Source organism: Camellia sinensis, chromosome 15, assembly GCF_055761805.1.
Source record: "Camellia sinensis isolate YWXY chromosome 15, ASM5576180v1, whole genome shotgun sequence".
Lineage (NCBI taxonomy): Eukaryota > Viridiplantae > Streptophyta > Magnoliopsida > Ericales > Theaceae > Camellia > Camellia sinensis.
The window spans coordinates 40,935,677-40,956,833 of record NC_138975.1 but is presented as its reverse complement, the minus strand read 5'-3'; the positions used below and the strand labels follow the sequence as shown (position 1 = coordinate 40,956,833).

At 47.5% G+C, this 21,157-nt stretch overlaps 1 protein-coding gene across 1 annotated transcript; it reads left to right on the top strand.

Moving 5' to 3' along the window:
- The first annotated feature begins 5,819 nt into the window (after nt 1–5,819).
- On the top strand, nt 5,820–10,332 carry LOC145812946 (uncharacterized). The gene is made up of 6 exons (XM_082908193.1): nt 5,820–5,879; nt 6,623–6,733; nt 8,542–8,703; nt 8,797–9,390; nt 9,473–9,571; nt 9,782–10,332. The coding sequence occupies exons 1-6, from the start codon at nt 5,820–5,822 to the stop codon at nt 10,199–10,201; spliced, it is 1,446 nt and encodes a 481-aa protein (XP_082764319.1). The 3' UTR covers nt 10,202–10,332.
- Nucleotides 10,333–21,157: the final 10,825 nt, after the last annotated feature.

Sequence of the window (21,157 nt, the reverse complement as noted above, 5' to 3'; positions counted from 1 at the left end):
TGATACTCAGACTCATATACTGATCTGATGCCCGCAGGCCTGATACTGCCAATACTTGAACTGAAGCCCGCAGGCCTGATGCCCAAACTCATATACTGATATATGCATTCCTGTAGAGACGCACTCTAAAGCACATAACAGATAAGTGAGAGCCAAAACACCCCTATGTTGGGGTAAGGTTTCCCTGTCCTATTTTGTCAGGAGCTAGGGTTTCACTATGCACGCAGCGGTTTCAAACAACCTATAAACGGGCAAGCAACCTGTCCTAATTTGGAATAGTCACTATGGATCCGAATATGCACTAGGTCGAATGGTCAAAGAGGGTCCCCCGGTAAAACCGGGGTTTGTGTTCCCATACTGGCAGAGCCCACAACCGGTCAGCCTTATGGTCATGCCTTGACAAGACAAGCCTCCGGCAAACCGTTCAGGAATAGCAGATGGCAAACACGGTGTCCTAGGCGCACCAATGCAAATGCAATGCAAAGAAACACACAAATGTAGTCAAAAACAGATATCATGAGTTCGAGTCAAGTTCTCTAAATTCCCCAGCAGAGTCGCCAGAAACTGTAGACGTCCCCCGAACGCCCCGGGAGGGTTTAGGTCCCGTTCTGTTCATTTGGGGTCACTACAGCTCGGACTCTCAAAATGTCACGGTTCTAAGTCTGAACCAAAGAGTCCAAATCCGGCAAATCGTTTTGAGAAAACAGATTTTTGAAAGAAGTGCCAAACATGGACTGCTTTGCCAGATACAGAGTCGCCACCTAAATATTTTATTTTGGGAAATTTAGGAAACCCTGACTCGGTGCCAAAAGGCCACGTGTCCGTCATCACCAAAGTTGCCTCGGCTCGGGAACTTGGGTACGATTGGGGAAGGTCACTTCGTGAGCACCCCCGCTCGCCCGGTCATAGACCGGCCTCTACTAACCATGATATCAATTTTTGAAAACATTGCGAGTTCTTATTCCGGTTTATTAGCCTAGGTTACTACGTGATGCTCACAGCATATAAATATAGACCGGGTCGCCCGAATTGGAACAAAACATTTCATGCTTGTTTTTGAAAATGGTTTGCTACCCGCAGGTAGGCTTGAAACATTTTGATGATTCATTCCAATTCAGATAACCCAACCTTCACCCACAGGCATTCAGGCAGATATATCAGATAAGCACGTAGCCTCATGGTAAGCATGCTATTCATGGCAACACTCACACGCATGCAAGGATGCTAAAGCATAAAACTTACCGGGTACTCCAAGCCAAAACAAAGAATTTCATTAGAAATCATGCATGAATCCTAAGTATACAGAAATGCCTAATGCAACACATGCAAAAATGCAACTATGGCAGGCTCGGCTATTCTAAGATTGGTATATGAAATGCTACAACTACCATGTATTCAATTTGGAATTGAAAGTACGATGCAGTTAGTATGGTGCGCCGAGCCCGGTGCATGCAATACAGATGAATGATGCAAACATGCTGTCATACTGTATGCTAATTTAAAATATGCCCTAATCTAACCATCATAAGCGGATAAATAAAAGGGAGAAAGACGTGGGGTTGGAAGACATACATCACACTCACGCACACTTATTACAGTTGTGCCCTCGCGCGGAGGATCCGAATAAATAATACAGTCCGAATATTACAGTCCCGAATAAAAGAATATTACAGAATTCTAACTAATGAATTAACTAGAAAGCAAATAAACTGGCGTGCAAGCCAGGGACTGCCTTGCTTCTGATGGATGATGCATATCCGGATTGTCTTGCGCGGAAATCCACCGGAATGCCCCAATTAGCCTCTGTTTACACCTATCCTTGAAATGCGCGCCAAGTCCCGAAAAGTTGTTGATTCCTGATTTTGCTGCAACAGAGAGCAGGAAAGGGGCATAGCAATGTATTTGCACAGATATATGCATGTCTCGATCCTCGTGCCACCAATCGCACAAACCGAGGCATGATGGCCGAGGAATCGAAATGCACAACTCAATATAGGATGAATGCACATGAAACTACAGCTAAAACCTAACTCCATCATGGATAATCCGAAGTGTCGGTGACTGGGGAATTGAGACACACTCCGTCACTCGGAGTACGAAATGTACCTCGTTTCCCGTGTCCGGGCTAACCCCTATTCCGGACACGATGCAATACGCATGATATGCATGAAATGTAACTAAGATGCGATCCTAACATACACAATGCTAAAAATGAGATGCCTCGAAATGCGTGCACACGGGCACGCAAACCGAGGCGATGGCAGATACAATGAAAATGAGATGCCTCGAAGTACGTGCACACGGGCACGCAAACCGAGGCGATGGCAGATACAATGAAAATGAGATGCCTCGAAGTACGTGCACACGGGCACGCAAACCGAGGCAATGATAAATGCAATGAAAATGAGATGCCTCGAAATGCGTGCACGCGGGTACGCAAACCGAGGCGATGACAGAATGATGAAAATGAGATGCCTCGAAGTACGTGTACACGGGCACGCAAACCGAGGCAATGATAAATGCAATGAAAATGAGATGCCTCGAAATGCGTGCACGCGGGCACGCAAACCGAGGCAATGATAAATGCAATGAAAATGAGATGCCTCGAAGTGCGTGCACACGGGCACGCAAACCGAGACAGTGATAAATGCAATGAAAATGAGATGCCTCGAAATGCGTGCACGCGGGCACGCAAACCGAGGCAATGATAAATGCAATGAAAATGAGATGCCTCGAAGTGCGTGCACACGGGCACGCAAACCGAGACAGTGATAAAATGACATGGAAATGACAAAAATGATATGCAAGCACACTAACCGAATTTCAGCAACAAAATGTGGGGAAAAACAGTCCCGAAATGTAGCGAAATGATACCGAATGCACGAAATTGTCCCGAAATGCAACATTAAGCACCCGAAATGGCCTATAGCCATGCCAAACATGCACAATATGGACATGCAATGCAAAGACAGAAGCTAGACAGTCCCAAAAGACGCACTTTCACAGTTATAAACATGGCCAAACAGCAAGCGTAGATAAGGGAAACATAGCATGCAAGAATAGGGGCCAAAAGAGAGGTAATGAAACAAGTGGTATAAGCAAAACTCAAACTGAAAAATTTCCTTCTATAACATTGAAGATGAACCAAAAATATGAATATTTACAGTGTATGGCAGACCTCAAATCAGTATACAATCATGCTAAAAATGTGATGCAAAACAAGGCTCAAAAGGTGCTATAACATGAAGTATATAAAATAATCACCAAACAGAAAAAAAGTGTGAATGAAATATGAAGTATAGGCCAAAATAAGGCCACTTTCAGTTCGGACCAAGGTCCAAAAACAGAAGCAAAGAGGGCTATCAATTTATACAAAAAATGGGGCCAAATAAGAGATTGAACTACAAGTGCCACATGGAAACACCAAACAATGTTGAGCCCTTCTCCAATGTTGAAGAGGGGCTCAAAATAAGCCTTATATCAATTTACAACATGCTCGAAAATAAATTGCTCATAGGTCAAAAAAAGCATACAAAATCATGACATACAACATGGTCAATGAAGCAAGTATATTATGGAGGGCTCAAACAAGGTTGAGCCCTTAATGAGAAGTGAAGATGAGCTCAAAATATGGCCCTTTTCAGTTAGGACCGAAGCTTGAAACCAAAAAGAAATGAGGCTTAGAAATAGATCAAAGGAAAGGGTCAAAAGGATCAAAGTGTAACTTACCCTTGAAGATCTAGACTTTGGTTGCTTCTTGGATGGATTTGCTGCTCCTTTGGCCTTCAAGAACCCTTCCTAGCTGCTGGAAATGAGATAGTGGTGGTAGAGCTTGGTGGTATAGAAGGAATGGAGGTTAATGGACTTAGGGTTTTTGAAGAATTGAAGAAGATGAAGATGGAGTTGGCTATGGAGCTTTTAAGATCAAATTTTCTAACCCTCAAGAAGAAGGCCCTCAGCTGGTTATAAGGTCAAGAAAGGGGGTGTAAAAGGGGGGTGCAAAGGAGAGCAAAACTCTCTCCCAAAATATCCCCCGGATACAGAAAATATCTGGGGGATATTGCCTCGCAGCTGGAAGGGGCACAGTGAGGAGAGCACGGCCGGCCGCTCACTTTTGCTGGAGGTGGCCGGCCGGCCACACCCCCTAGCCGGCCGGCTAGGGGTCAAAAGGGTCAACCATCTTTTCTGGCCGGCCAGGTATTGGGGAGGTAGGCCTTTGTGTGTACAACACAACCATGTAATTGAAATTCCAAGAAAGTGGGCCCAAGGGGTTCAACAGTGGCTCGGAAAGAGGGGTTCAAAAGGGTCAAGTGACCTTAATGGCCGGCCATGAACTTTTAGTGGCCTCTCAGGTGTGTACATCACAGATATGTGGTTCAAAGTTCGAGAAAAAGGGTCCAAGGGGTTCAACATTAGCCCGGAAGAAAGGGGTCAAAAGGGTCAGGTGACCTTAATGGCCGGCCATGAACTTTTAGGGGCCTCTCAGATGTGTAGATCACAGATATGTGGTCGAAAGTTGGCAACGCTAGCTCTAAGGTATTCAACATTAGCCCGGAAGTGCGAAAAACGGGCGCCGGGAGGCTCGGGAGGAGAGATAACTGGCTGCTGCAACAATTGCTGGCCTCCCACCCTTCAGTGACCTTCCCTGTGATAAAACAGAGGTACCTGCCAAAAATGAGCGAAAACCGTTGCAAAATGAATGTTCCGGAGCCAAAACACGCAGTTCGGGGTCCCGGAAATGGGCTGTTAAGCACCGAAAATTGTATTTGACCTCGAAGTGGGTTTCTCAGCCCCCAGTGTCCCTCAAAATGGATGAAATAGGATGTATGCCAAAAATCAGAGCAATAGGAGATGGTTAAGCGGTCCCGAACCGAGGCACACGGCCTGACGGCTCCGAAAACCGGGAACCGGACTCCGAAATGGGCAAAATGGCCTACGGCCACCAAATGTAGCCTACGGACATTGAGAGATGGTCTACGGGACCTCTCCCTCCCCTCAGGAAAAGAAACGGAGAAAACCGAGTCTGGTTCGCAAACCGAGACAAGGCGCAGAAAAGGGTTTGGAAGTCCGGAGGCAGGGCTCACAGCCGCGACTCTGAAACTTCTGAACAAGCACATTATGCAACATCACCAAGCGCTTAATCGGTGACGTCTGAGTCTTAAGGTCGGTCAAAAATGGGGTGTCTACAGTTGCCCCTCTTTGACAGAACTCGGAAGTCACAAGTGACGGGAGTGAATGTCAAAGCCTAGAGACGACCCATTTTTGACAAGGCCGAAGACTCAGACAAACATACAAGATAGAAAAAGGCATGCCCGCAGGCAGGGGGGGGGGCAAAATGCAAATGACATGCAAGAAGCCGAAGATAGCCCAATGATCGTGCAAATGCAGCTAGCTGTAATGAGGCAAGTATTCGCAAATAGATGCAACAATTTTAAGCAAGAATGCAAAGCAAAAACTACATTTCATGCAGTTAAGAATGCGGAGGATTATTCAATCCCCGCCACGTCTCACACGGAGAAGATACGATACCTGCGCGATTCGTCTGGTCGCACCAACCTCAATTGAACCGTACATACAATATCGTGCCTGCAAGAGAGAGAAATTGCAACAAGCACAATATGCTAACAACATATATTCAATGTGATTCCGAAAGTTTGACACACGCAGTGCTGGTGAGTGGATGCATCGTAATGCAAGAATGAGATATGTGTGACGACGCATGCTCAAACACAGAGATACACAAATATCAAGAAATGTACATGACAATGTGAGTATGCCCATGAGAGTGCAAGACGTGTGCATGAAAGTACAAAACGAGCATGAATCGGAGTGTCATTCGTCGTGAAACAACGAGTATGGAAATGCGTGTTTCGGCGAAGGTAACTCGATCACGACCTCTGATCTGCTTCTTTGAAAGGTTACAGCTCATTCAAAAAGGATACACTTTGATTTCGATGAATGATGATGAGACACATGTCAGCACTCGAAACCGAAGTCCCGACGGAGCAATTTCGCGACCGGAAGTGTACTTTTCTTGAACTTTTTCAGGTCCCGGGAACTCCGATCTTCCTCAAAATTTGCAGAGAGCTAGGTGAGCATGTGGGGAGCATGGCCGGCCGTTTATCTTCCCAAGGGGGGGTGTCCAACCGTTTTCCAAAAAAGCTAATGGCTGGCCGGCCATTTCTGCAAAAAGCAGATGGCTGGCCAGCTATTTTTAGAGGCCGGCCGGCCGTGCCCTTTTCCCAGGGGCATTTTCATCTTTTTGCCTCCTTTTTGCATGCATTTCATCCAAGGCTTGAAGCCTATAAATGGCAGCCGAACCCCATTTCATTCCTTGCCTCTTTCAACACTTTTCTCTCCAGTTTTGAGTTTTACGCGCGTTTTCCAACGCCTCGCGCAAATTGTTTTCGTAAAAACACTTAGTTTTAAACACTTTGGAGCGATTAAATTCCGGTTTCGGAACTTCTTTTTGCATTTTCAACACTTGAGGTAAGTTCATCTTAACATTTAGAATATTTTCTCGGGGGTTGACTTTTGTTGACTTTTTATTTCCCGAGAGTTGACTTTTGTTGACTTTTTCCAATTCTTGCTTATTTTGCTCATTTTTGCTCCCCTTTTGCAGATTCTCGAAAATGGCAGGCAATTCTTCTCACGGTGGAGGTTTTCTGGGCGCTGGGGACGATTTCGATCCTATGACTCTTCCTCCGAGGACTCGACCTTTCATGCCCGAGAGGTACCGTCCAGCAGTGCATGCCCTCCCTCGTGCCGTTTTTCGTCATTTTACCAGTTTCGACGAGAGAGCACCCGCAGATCTGCTTCTCAGAGAGCCAGAGCAGCATCTCTCTCATGAGGCTCGAGAGGTATTTACCTCATCTTCTGTATTTTACATTTTGCGCCCTTGCCATGTTTAAACAATTAGCTTGTGACATAGTACTTTCCTTACATCTTTGAACATGTAGTTTCAACACTTGAAATTTTTGAACACTCGGCTCATTAATTAATTGCGAACACACAGCCCACATTGAAACACACGGTTCAAACACTGATTTGTCGAACACACAGCCCGAATTCGAAAGTGAACACACAGCCCACATTTTAAATGGAAGTTGAACACGCAGCCCAAACTTCAAATTCTCTGAACACGCAGCCCAGGTAGATAGTGAACACGCAGCCCACAATTTAACTGAAAGTTGAACACGCAGCCCAAAATTCAAATTCTCTGAACACGCAGCCCAGGTAGATAGTGAACACGCAGCCCACAAATTAACTGAAAGTTGAACACGCAGCCCAAAATTCAAATTCTCTGAACACGCAGCCCAGGTAGATAGTGAACACGCAGCCCACAAATTAACTGAAAGTTGAACACGCAGCCCAAAATTCAAATTCTCTGAACACGCAGCCCAGGTAGATAGTGAACACGCAGCCCACAAATTAACTGAAAGTTGAACACGCAGCCCAAAATTCAAATTCTCTGAACACGCAGCCCAGGTAGATAGTGAACACGCAGCCCACAAATTAACTGAAAGTTGAACACGCAGCCCAAAATTCAAATTCTCTGAACACGCAGCCCAGGTAGATAGATTTTCTGACAGCTTATACATCACACCTTGAACATACAACTCACGCATTCTGCTGGCACGCAGCCCATTTGTTTTATTGGCACATAGCCCAAATTTCTGTTGGCACACAACTCATTCATTTCATCGGCACACAGCCCATTCATTTTATACTGACACATGTATTCATTCTGAATGCAGGGTGGTTCCCGCAGTGTGCGAGGATATGGTTCTACCATGGCGCGGGATTGGCATGCTGAGCTCCCGGAGGGCGTCAGGGATTTGGTAGATTTGGCAGGGTTTGGGCCCTTCTGCACCGGGTTGTCACGCTGTCCTGCCAGGAGGACCTTGATGGCAGCTTTGGTAGAGAGATGGTGGGACACCACCAATTCCTTTCATTTCTCTGCCATCGGGGACATGACCATGACCCCTTTTGATTTTGCTGTATTGACCGGCCTTGATGTCGGAGGTTGGGCCATCCCCTACGATGAGGATATGGGCGAGTGGGAGGCCGCCTGGATGTATTTGTTGGGGGCTCGCCCACCTGTTGATAGGGTTTCAGGGAGAGTCAGATACACTTGGTTCTCCTCTCATTTCCGGCGGGCGGAGATGGTGCCCGAGACTCCTGAGGAGACAGAGCAGTATGCTCGTGGCTTCCTGATGTTCCTCTTCGGGACTACCCTGTTTGCCGACAGAGGGAACACCATTGGGCTATATTTGTTGAGCGCTCTGGTTGACCTATCACAGGTCCATAGATATGATTGGGGTGGCGCCGGCCTGGCTACCCTTTATTTTTACATGAGCGCGACCTCCCGCGGGCGGGGCGATTTGCTTGGCGGCTACTGGAGAGCCTGGGAGGTACTTTCTGTCCTCTCGATTGACATTTCTGCTCTTCATTACTTGTACATTGCACATACAGCGCACTTTTACAGCCTGCATTTTGCTCTCAGCATTTCGTACTTACATTCTGCGGTGCTTTTCTCAGCTATGGGCTTATGTATACTTTCCATCGTTAGCCCCAGTGCTGGAGGTGGTGGGGATCCCTGTGACCCCATATTCATTGATATTTGAGGGCCCGCACCGGGCGAGGCCTCGAGAGACCCTGGTTCGCCTGCGACAGTACTTCGACACTGTGCGACACTCAGAGGTACTTCAGAAGTTTCAGTCCTTTTCATTTTCATCTTTGACTTGCTCTGTATATCCTCGTCTTCTGATTGGTTTATACATTTATCATCCGCAGATTACTTGGCAGCCTTGGGCACCTCTGGGTGATGATCTCCTACTTCAGTATACCGGAGCATCAGGCATCTCCCGGTATAGGGTCCTGCTCGAAGGGCCAGTTGGCAGAGTCTGGTTCCTGGGGGAGCGCTTTCTGTGCCAGGTACGGGGGTATCTTTCCCAGGATGTTCCCGCAGTACCTCCGGCTAGTATGCGGACCGCTGACAGGCTCTCTTACTCAGAGGTAGTCGGCGCCATGCTAGGCAGCGATGCTTTGTTATATGTTGCGGAGGGGGACTACGCCACCTATCGTCACATATATTTGATGCCTCCATTGACAGAGGCTCGTATTCCGATGATGAGACCTGCCGGTATGTCATCCTCGGATCAGGCTCAGGCTCGGGCTACAGACATCCCTTCTTCTAGCAGGGCTGGCGCATCTAGAGGTGGGAGTAGACCGTTTCCTCCGAACCCGTCGATTCATCCTCATCTGGGATGGCCAGATATGCCTACTGAGTTGATGGCGTGGCAGTATGGGACTAGCTCTCCGATTCCAGTTCCACTAGAGCCTCGGATGCCCAGTGATCGATATGCCATTGATCCGGACTCACCGCCGGTACGCTCCACTTTCGTCATTCATCATTTCAGATGTTTAGATACTCATTTGTTCACTGATGACTATGAACTCATTTTTGCAGCCATCGCGAGGGTACATGGAGGAGATGGTTGAGCTGGTGGCCACACTCGAGGGCATGGTCCTACGCAGGGAGGCACAGTTGTCTGTTGCGGGCATTCAGGTACCCTTCAGTTTTTTCTGGCATTTATCATACTTCTGATGACATGCTGATTTCTACTGCATTGATAGACTACTTGTGTAGAGCACATCTGACACACACCTCACTTGTACACTGTATTTACACGCACCCACTTCATGTAGCTTTTGCTCGTATCTGTATCCGATGTACATATTTGGACTGATGTATTTGATTTAAACTCCTCGTTTTCAGATGCCTACATGGTCCGGTCAGCCGCAGGCCAGGCCACCTGGGCCTCATTGGGGAGCTGGGCCATCCGGGCCTTATCAGGGAGCTGGGCCATCCGGGCCTTATCAGGGGGAGGGGCCATCTCGGCCTTCCCGAGGAGCCGGGCCATCTAGGCCTTATCGAGGAGCTCGAGGAGGACCGGTCCGCAGGCGCAGGGCTCATGTCGTGGAGGTGGAGCCTGATGAGGAGGAGGAGGAGGAGGAGGCTACCGACCGCCAGTTCGAGACATCTGTTGAGGAGGGGGGCTCCGGTTTTGGCTCGGGGAACAGAGGCGAGGCTGAGGAGGATCCTGAGGATGACAGCTCCGACTCTGACGATGGTGTGGAGGTTGTCCCGCAAAAGAGGACTAGGCGTGCTTCTCGTTCCCGCTCCCGAGGATTTTGATGCTGCTATTTCCATGCTTTATTTTTCTTTTTACTAGTAGTTTGTAGCACTTTGCACATTGTTAGGTAGTTTTATTTTTGTAAAACTTGTACCTTTATTTGTTGTAATGCATGATGAAATGAAATAGCTTTTGGAAGGGTGTTTGTATTTTGAACTTTTAGCATCATATCGCATCAATTACTTTGCACAAAAATGAATTTGAGTGGTAATGCGCATTGTAATCACCAAATCAGGTAGTGAACCGACGCAACAAACTAAACAACTCAACTTACTAAGATATAACAGAATCTTTAGCAAGTTTACAACTCGATAAGCAAAAAGCAACAATGCAAACAAACAAGACTTTAACAAAATTTGCTTAAGCAGAGAGCAAGGACTCAAAACACAAGACACGTCCGCTCGACAAACAACTCGATAAACAAAGTACAACAACTCGATAAGCAAAAAGCTCAACAACAAAAGGTGTACTTCTGACGATCTGGGCATCGGAACGCGTCTGAAATGAAGGCCTTCGGCTCTCCTGTTGTATGGTAATGTTTGGAGTTCTCCTTCGAAGAGCAAAACAGGGCTGAGGGGACACACTGCAACATTGCCAGCCATCCCTGGGAGCTGGCCGGCCAGAGACATGCCACGGCATGGAGGACTAGAGAGTTTCTGGTCCTTGCTTCAACCTTCAGTTACACTTTGTCAGATGAATGTGTGGATTGGCTCAAAGAGGAAGCGCAAGTTGGGCCTAGCTTGGCATTAGATGCTCCGTCCAGCTCCGGGAGGGGACACAGAGATACTTGATTCAACTATACCCCAAATTTATTGCTTATTAGTATTTTCAAGTTTTCTTTATGATTGTACTAAAAAGCAACCTCGATTGTAATGCAAGAGCAGGAGAACTCCATTTTGAAATCAATGAAATTGAAAGTTATGGTACTGAAAATTTTCCACTTTTGATCCAAAAATGGTCTAAGTCGTAAAAAGATTGATTTGAACAACGTCAACTTTTATTAAAACTTTTCAAAACTATTTTCGATGTGAATCAGAACTGGACACGCCGAAAATCTGTGACTGAAATGCACAACCCCAGATCCCTGCAACTGGAAAGTTGCCCCTAGTTTGAAGAACAATGCGGCACTCCAAAGCAACGGAAAGTTGCCCCTAGTTTGAACAGCACTGTACCGGAGATCATGGTAAATGCTGATAGATAGAGATGACTGAGATGATCGAAATGGACAAAGTTGATCGGGGAAAAGTTTATGACTGAACTTCAAGACGAAGCTGCCTACGTATCCCAAAGATGGGAATCAAGTCTTACGTAGTTCAGGCTTAGGTTCGCTCGAGTATTTTCACTCTCCTTTTGCGCTCTAACTTTTGCCAAGGCCGCCCTTTGCGGGTTTTCAACCTTGCGAGCTCAGTTTTTATATTTTCTAATTTTTTTGTGCTCTGAATCTTGCCTAGGTCGCCCTTTCGGGTTTTCGGCCTAGCGAGCCTCTCAAGGATAGTATTTCTTCAACTTGTCCATATTGATCGGTTGTGAGAACTCCAAGCCATCTAGATCCATCAGAACCGCAGCCCCACCTGACCAGATAGCTTTGATGATATAAGGACCAGTCCAATTGGGTTTGAACTTGCCCCTTGGGTCGTGGATGGGAGCTCGGTTGTCTTTGAGTACCAAATCTCCCTCTTTCAGATTCCTGGACTTAACCTTCTTGTTGAAAGCCCGGGCAATTCTGCGTTGATAGCCTTGGATGTGGTACAGTGCTTTCAGTCTTCTTTCATCAAAGAGCATGAGTTCTTCGAATCTGCTTTGCTGCCAATCTGCCTCGGCTATCTGGCATTCAGCCAATACTCGTAATGATGGGACCTCAATCTCAATGGGTAGAACAGCCTCCATTCCATAGACCAATGAATACGGAGTTGCTCCAGTAGAAGTTCTGATTGAAGTCCTGTAGCCCCATAGAGCAAATGGCAGCTTGTCTGGCCAATCTCGATAGGTTTCCACCATCTTCTGTAGTATATGCTTGATATTCTTGTTGGCGGCCTCAACTGCTCCGTTGGTCTGCGGCCTGTATGTAGATGACTTATGGAAAGCCACATTGTATTTCTCCAACAAATCTATCACTTCTTTCTTGAAGTGGAAACCATTATCTGAAATTATCTCGTTTGGCACCCCGTAGCGACAGATGATATTGTTCCTGATGAACTTTGCGACATGTGACGCCTTCAACACTGCGTATGATTGGGCCTCGACCCACTTTGTGAAATAATCTATCGCTACTAGGATAAACTCATGCCCGTTTGACCCCTTCGGGGTAACAGCTCCGATCACATCAATTCCCCAGACTGAAAAAGGCCACGGCGAAGTCATGTTGTATAGTTTTGACGGTGGGATGTTCATGCGATTTGCATGAATTTGACATTTGTGGCATCGCCGAACAAAACCAATGCAATCTTCCTCCATGGTTGACCAGTAGTAGCCCTGTCTGAGGATCTTTCTGGCCAGCATTACTCCATTCATGTGTGCACCGCACTCCCCCCCATGGATGGCTTCCATCAGGCGTTTTGACTCTTCAGCTTCTACACAGAGCTTATGCATTCCCAGATGGCCCCTTTTGTACAAATTTCCCCCGCAGATAATGAACTGAGCAGCCATTCTTCGGACAGCTCTCTTATCCTTGGCATTTGCCCCCGGTGGATATGCCTCATTTTCCAAGAAGTTCCAGATGTCGTAATACCAGGGGTTGCCGTCTTGAACCTCATCTATGGCGGAAATCGACTCATATGCCGGCGCAAACTTCTGATCGATAATAACCGGACGCATCCGGACTCCGGACGGGATGTCTATCATAGAAGATAGAGTTGCTAATGAATCTGCAAACCTGTTGTTCTCTCTTACGAGGTGGGTGAAATTTAGCTTCTCAAACCGAGGAATTAACAAATCCAAGGTTTGGTGGTAGATTATCATCCTTTCCTCTTTGACCTTCCAATCTCCTTTTGCTTGAGACACAACAAGGTTCGAGTCCCCAATGACGTCCACTCGTCTTGCCCCTAGTTCCAGGGCTGCTTCCAGGCCAGCAATACATGCCTCATACTCTGCTTCATTGTTGGAAACTTTGAACCGGAGCTTGAATGCTAAAGGAATACGGGAATCATCAGGCGCTATTAGCAACACCCCTATCCCATACCCATACTGGTTTGACGCTCCGTCAAAGTACATTGTCCAGGTTTCATCTTTAACGTGCAGAATAGCTTCATCTGGGAATTGATACTCAACCGCTTCATCCCCCTCAACCGGGTGGTCGGCAAGGAACTCCGCTACCGCTCTACCTTTTACTGACTTGCGCGTTACATACTTCAAATCAAATTCGGAGAGCAACAGCAGCCATCGAGCTAGCCTAACCGTAAGTGCTGGTTTCTCGAAAAGATATTTGATGGGATCCAATCGCGAAACCAACATTACAGAGTGAGCTAACAGGTAGTGCCGCAGCTTCCTGGTTGCCCATACCAAGGCCAAACAAGCCTTTTCCAGCGGTGTATAGCGGGTTTCGTAATCTAGCATCTTTTTGCTCAGATAGTATATGGCCCTTTCCACTTTGTCTTCTGACTCCTGCGCGAGCATGCAGCCCATGGTGGTCTCAGTTACCGAAAGGTACAGTATCAACGGTCTCCCTGACTCTGGCGGTGACAACACGGGTGGGTTCTGTAGATACTCTTTGATCTGCTCAAAAGCTGCTTGACATCGGCCGTCCCATTGGAATTTCTTTCCTTTCTTCAGGAGACCAAAAAGTGGTTCACAAGTCAAGGTTAGTTTAGAAATAAACCGCCTTATGAATTGCACTTTACCCAGAAAGCCTCGCACCTCCTTTTCAGTCCTTGGTGGTGGCATTTCTAAGATGGCCTTGATTTTGGAAGGGTCGACCTCGATGCCCCTTTGTGTGATCAGAAACCCTAGCATTTTCCCTGCTGTAACACCAAACGTGCATTTCTGGGGGTTCAGTCGCAGCCGAAACTCTTTGATCCTCTGAAAGAATTTTTGTAAGGCGGTGTAGTGGCCTTCTCTATCTTTGGACTTGACAATCATGTCGTCCACGTACACTTCGACCTCCTTATGGATCATATCATGTAATATTGTAGTTGCTGCCCGTTGATACGTAGCTCCAGCATTTTTCAACCCGAATGGCATCACTCGATAACAATATGTACCCCACGGGGTAGTGAACGCAGTCTTCTCTCGGTCTTCGGGTGCCATCACTATCTGATTGTAGCCTGAGAAACCATCCATAAACGAAAGCAAGGCGTGTCCTGCCGTGAAATCCACCAATTCATCGATGTGCGGCAAGGGGAAGTCGTCCTTCGGACTGGCCTTGTTCAAATCCCTGAAGTCTACACAGACCCGAATTCTGCCGTCCTTCTTTGGCACCGGGACTATGTTGGCCAACCAAGTTGGATATTCAGATACCAACAGGAACCCTGCGTCAATTTGTTTGGTGACCTCTTCCTTAATCTTGAGGGCCCAGTCCGGGCGAATCCTTCTGAGTTTCTGTTTGACAGGGCGGGCCTCTGGATCAAGAGGGATCCGGTGCTGTACAATCTCAGGATCGATTCCAGGCATGTCTTCATAGGACCACGCGAAAACATCTTTGAAATCTTTTAATAAAGCGACTAAGCGCTCGCGCTCCTCTGAAGACAACGTGGACCCGATCTGGACCAGCCGCGGGTCCTTCTCAGTACCAATATTCACGGAAGTGATTTCATCGATTAAAGGTTTAACAAATCTTTCCTGCTCTTGATCAATTAATCGTTGCAAAACTGGAGGAATTTCTTCCTCACTATTTTCATCAAAATTTTGAAAATCCTGATTTAAGCAATAAATCAAAGGCACAGAAAAATACTCGGAAACCACATCCACATCATTCTCATTAAATACTTCCAAGCCGTCAGATTCCTCTGTTACAACAGACTCAAAAGAAAATGAAAAAGACGACCTAGACAGGACTGTGGTATCCGGGTTATCACTCCCAGGAATACCGGACTCAGACTCAGTCGAGCTGGAATCTGATTCCGACGCAGAAGATTCGGCAGAATCAGATTCCGGCTCACTACCTGACCCGGAACTGCTAGATAAAAAGCCTTCTTCATACTGCCAGATGAGAGAAGGTGCGATAGATGCATCCAAGATCGGCGCTGGAAAGCCCGCGGCTATTTCATCTCCAATCACAGAAACCGAAGAGTTATCCCCCAAGCACTCTTGGCCGATCGGGGGATCTGATAGTAGACTTGCCAGTGCTACCCCCATTTCCAGCTCTGTACTCTCAGGATCCACTGTTTCACATTGCTCAACCTCAGTTGGTGGGTCTGTCTGCGCTTCGGCAACGTCATCCCCAGATAATTGTATGTCGAAGAAGATTTCAAAACCAGGCACGCGCTTCCCCTTTGCGTTTAGCCATGGCTCCGGGAAGCCGCAGAATGGAAAATCTTCCCCCTCCCGGACGAAACGTCCGTTCAGGGTACCCCAGATGGGCCTGTGCATTAAATCAAATGGCTTCCCGGCCTTCTTTGCTCTGGCCCTTCCGGCCATTTCTTTCCCTTTCCTCACCCAATCTTTCTTGGTGGGCAGATAACCCAGTCCAAAGGCGTGGGGGTTGTGTGGCACTTCGGCCAACACTGAGACGCCCTTCCGGCCGCTTCTCCCTAATCCCATCCCAGGGGTATGTTTTAGCTTGTTCATGAGGTATATGGATTGTGCACTAACATACATGCCCTCATTCGCAGCCATGACATTCTGCACTACTTGAGCTTCGGCCAAAGTGAACCCCGACAAAAACACATCCTCCGTGCCGTGTTCGATCTCCAAGACGGGTGTAGACACCTCTGGCGGGGGATGGATCGATGAATTTCCAAAAACGATTGCTACCCCTTTCCCGTGAGGGTATTTCAGCATTTGATGAAGGGTGGAAGAGACTGCTTTGACCTGGTGCAACCACGGTCGCCCCAAAAGTAAGTTAAAGGTTGCGGGAACGTCCAAAATATGAAATTCGATACTGTGTTGTCCTGGACCAACCTTAGTTTGAATTTTAACAGTCCCCATCACCTCTCTGCTGGTATTGTCATATGCCCTGATCACTTGGGTGGTTGGGACGAAATCTACAGGCTTCAACCCGATTGCATATGCCGTTCTGGTCGGGCAGACGTTAATCGCAGACCCGGTATCAACAAGTACCACCGGTATCCACTTATCTCTACATTCCATAGAGATGTAGAGAGGCTTATTATGATTTGCGCCCTCAGGCGGTAGCTCCTTGTCTGAAAAAGTTAATGCCGGGGAACCTCCTCCCGGAAAAACCAGCCCAACCAGCTGTTCAGGCGTGGTGTCTATAGAAAGTTTCGACTTGTCCATGGCAGATAGGACAGCTTCCCTGTGCACTCGTGATGCCATTAGCAGTCCCCAGATGGAGATGTCTGCTTGTATTTTCTTTAATTGTTTCAACACAGCCTCGTCTTCAATTTGCTTCTCCTTCTGTCTCTCTACTTCTCTGTCTTTCCCGGATGCTTCGGGTTGGTCTAGGTGTGGGGGCTTGAAGTACCGCCCACTTCTTGTCATATGGTCCACTTCATCCAGATACCAAGTATCATCCGGTTGGTTATTTCCCCAGTCCTCATCGGTGTGGGCAAGACACAAATCGTCATCTTCCCACCACATTCCACTGGCAGCCAACAGGCACCTGTCTGGCTCCGGTCCACTCGCACTTTCAGTGCTCTCTGTCCATATGCTCGCAGCATTGCTTGTCTTTGTGCGCACAGAACTTTCGGTCCCCTCAGGCCCCTTCGCCTTTCTGGCTCTCTCAGTTTCCTCAAACTTTCCTTGTTCCAACTGCGTCAGTACAGCTGTTTGTTCAATAGTTCCCACATCCGTAATGCCCATGTCCTGAGCGGAATTCTTAACACCGGCGCTCTCCGGCGGTACAACTTGATTTTCGGCCGTTCCGGCCACAACTGATATTTCTGCCCCTGCCGGGCTCTGTTTTGGTTGAGCTTCCCCCGCTGCATCCGGTTGATCTTCGAGCCATCCCGTGGCCTCCTCTGATCCCTCATAATCATTCCAGTTAATGGACGCATCCTCCAGCTCCTGATTATCGAGAAATTGCAAGTTAGCAAAGTCCTCTTCTACGGCTGTCAGCTCATCTGCCCATAACTCAGATCCCTCCCCTCGGATCATGCACAGTTCTCCTGTCTCGGGAAATTCTACACTTAGCCCATTTCGGCTCGTTGATAGGATGTACTTGCTCGGATCATAAGCTCCCTCAGCAAAATTCTGTCCAGTCCCAGATTCAACAATCCCATTTCCTCTCAAAATCTGCCCTGCCCTGTCTTCGACGGTCACCACCATTGGTTCTGTTTGGGTTTTGGAGATGTCCATCATGCACAAGAAATTAGTGCAATCGGGAAGGAGCACCTCTGGCTTGGGTAGGTGGGTGGGGGTAATGTAGATGCTAGGATCGTAAGATGCGACCCCAGTCTGGATAAAGTTAATTCTTTTGGGAGGAGGGGCTTGGTTATGTGATGGGAGAGGGTTGGTCGTAACATTGGGTTGGTCGGGAGGTGCGATCACCTGTTTGTCAATAAGATCTTGGATCTCATGACGCAGTCTGTAACAACGGTCGGTGTCATGACCGTGTTGTTGGTGGTATGCACAGTATTTTGACGGGTCATATGAGGGGGGAAGTGGATTTGGTAATGGCTTTGGTTCCAGGGGTTTCAAATGATTCTTTCTGATCAGTATTCCTAGAACTTTGGTCAGAGGCATATATAGTGGAGTAAAGGTTCTTTGGCCTCGGGGTTGGAATCGGCTGTTTTGTGAGTTGCTTCCGGACGCGCCGGAGAATGGTGTGGCAGTCGTGGGTCTTGGAGGGGGAGGGGGAGTGGTGGTGACCATACCAACTTCCGAGGCTCTCGTGTTTGCAGCACCGCTCGGGCCTGCGTTGTTGTTGCGATTGAAGGTCCTCCTCGGTTGTTCTCTGTCCTGGTCAAGCAGTCCTTGCCTCATAGCATCTTCTATTTGCACCCCCATATCATGTAAATCTGCGAAAGTAGGGAAGGGGACCACAATCATTCTTTGCATTAACTTGGGGTGGAGATTGCGCACAATCATCCGAATTTGATCCCTGTCAGTGGGCCTTAGAGTCATCGTTGACGCCTTTGCCCTCCATCGGATCACAAAGTCCGAGAAAGATTCCTTAGGCTCTTGCCTTGTTGTTTCTAGATCACGGGTTGTGATCTCGATCTGCGTATTATAGGAATATTGTGTGACAAAGGCCTCAGCCATCTCATCCCAGTTTTTCTTCACCTCATCCGATAATCTTGCGTACCAATGGGAGGCCACACCCGACAGGGTTCGGCCGAATAATGAGAGCTTCTGTTGTCGTGTAAGGCCCATTGGCCGCAAGACATCCGCAAACAGTCGGATATGAACCATGGGGTCACCAGTCCCGTCAAAACGGTCTATTTGTGGCATTTTGAACCTATCGGGGAGTGTCACGGCCTCTTCGGTATATCCATCTCCGATATCCGGCATAGCCTTAGCCCCTTGGGATTTCTTAAAAAGTTTCTCCAATTTGCTCAATTTCAGAGCCGTAGGATCAACCTCGTCCTCGGATGGAGAGTCCGGGTGATTGGATGTATGAGCCTTGGACAGTTGTGGTGGAATTGGGGGCGGGACAGGCCCCGTTGGAAGACTTGTGTCCTCTTGCAAAATTTGGACAGCCGGTACAGTATTCGGGGTGTTGGGAGGGACGTCCTGAATAACAGGAGCCTTCTCGGGTAATGAGGCTCCTGCTGGAGGAGGGATTTGGTGTGAAGCAGATGCTGTACTCTGTTGTTGCAGTCTAGTAATCAACTCAGCCTGTTGGGCCATGACTGTGGCCTGTTGTTTGGAGAATTCCGCTTGACGGGCGGCATCATCGTGCATCTGTTTCATGCTTTCCTGCATCTGGCGCATTAGAGCCTCTATCCCCGATGTATTCTGTTGCTCCATCTGTCTAACTGGTATGTCTATTTCTGCAGCAGTAATTGAGACCTCAGTCCTATAGTCCTCTGATGGAGTAACCCACTGCCTTGACAACCTCTGTTCTGACACACTACGCCTTTTCGGCTTCCTTCTGATAACAGGGGGTAGAGAATAGAACACTGGTTGTCCGTCTATCAGATCCTCAGATCGGTGGAGTCGACGACCTCGTATCCAAGGTGCTTGGGGAATGCCTGTTGGGTCGGAAGCAATCGTGCTAAAACTGACCCCTAGCAAAAGATAAATAAAGCGAAAAGGAAATAAATAAACAGATAAACGGGCAGCATAACAGCTTAAGATAAAAATGCAAGACACATAGTCGGGCATAATCAACACACAGTCAATAAGCTGAAATATACACTGTCCTCAAACACTGATTATCATCCCTGTATCATTGTTCCCTAAAACAGAATCTGATATCCGCAGATAACCAATTCTCAAATACTGGCTGATGCCCGCAGGCTTGATACCCGTAATACAAAACTGATGCCCGCAGGCCTGATGTCGACAATGCTGAACTGATGCCTGTAGGCCTGATACTGTTAATACTGAACTGAAGCCCGCAGGCCTGATACTCAGACTCATATACTGATCTGATGCCCGCAGGCCTGATACTGCCAATACTTGAACTGAAGCCCGCAGGCCTGATGCCCAAACTCATATACTGATATATGCATTCCTGTAGAGACGCACTCTAAAGCACATAACAGATAAGTGAGAGCCAAAACACCCCTATGTTGGGGTAAGGTTTCCCTGTCCTATTTTGTCAGGAGCTAGGGTTTCACTATGCACGCAGCGGTTTCAAACAACCTATAAACGGGCAAGCAACCTGTCCTAATTTGGAATAGTCACTATGGATCCGAATATGCACTAGGTCGAATGGTCAAAGAGGGTCCCCCGGTAAAACCGGGGTTTGTGTTCCCATACTGGCAGAGCCCACAACCGGTCAGCCTTATGGTCATGCCTTGACAAGACAAGCCTCCGGCAAACCGTTCAGGAATAGCAGATGGCAAACACGGTGTCCTAGGCGCACCAATGCAAATGCAATGCAAAGAAACACACAAATGTAGTCAAAAACAGATATCATGAGTTCGAGTCAAGTTCTCTAAATTCCCCAGCAGAGTCGCCAGAAACTGTAGACGTCCCCCGAACGCCCCGGGAGGGTTTAGGTCCCGTTCTGTTCATTTGGGGTCACTACAGCTCGGACTCTCAAAATGTCACGGTTCTAAGTCTGAACCAAAGAGTCCAAATCCGGCAAATCGTTTTGAGAAAACAGATTTTTGAAAGAAGTGCCAAACATGGACTGCTTTGCCAGATACAGAGTCGCCACCTAAATATTTTATTTTGGGAAATTTAGGAAACCCTGACTCGGTGCCAAAAGGCCACGTGTCCGTCATCACCAAAGTTGCCTCGGCTCGGGAACTTGGGTACGATTGGGGAAGGTCACTTCGTGAGCACCCCCGCTCGCCCGGTCATAGACCGGCCTCTACTAACCATGATATCAATTTTTGAAAACATTGCGAGTTCTTATTCCGGTTTATTAGCCTAGGTTACTACGTGATGCTCACAGCATATAAATATAGACCGGGTCGCCCGAATTGGAACAAAACATTTCATGCTTGTTTTTGAAAATGGTTTGCTACCCGCAGGTAGGCTTGAAACATTTTGATGATTCATTCCAATTCAGATAACCCAACCTTCACCCACAGGCATTCAGGCAGATATATCAGATAAGCACGTAGCCTCATGGTAAGCATGCTATTCATGGCAACACTCACACGCATGCAAGGATGCTAAAGCATAAAACTTACCGGGTACTCCAAGCCAAAACAAAGAATTTCATTAGAAATCATGCATGAATCCTAAGTATACAGAAATGCCTAATGCAACACATGCAAAAATGC

Coding starts and splice junctions, on each gene's coding strand:
- LOC145812946 (XM_082908193.1), top strand. CDS start 5,820: ATGAATCGGAGTGTCATTCGTCGTGAAACAACGAGTATGGAAATGCGT. Junction 8,704..8,796: donor ACACTGTGCGACACTCAGAG/GTACTTCAGAAG, acceptor TATCATCCGCAG/ATTACTTGGCAGCCTTGGGC. Junction 9,391..9,472: donor TTGATCCGGACTCACCGCCG/GTACGCTCCACT, acceptor TCATTTTTGCAG/CCATCGCGAGGGTACATGGA.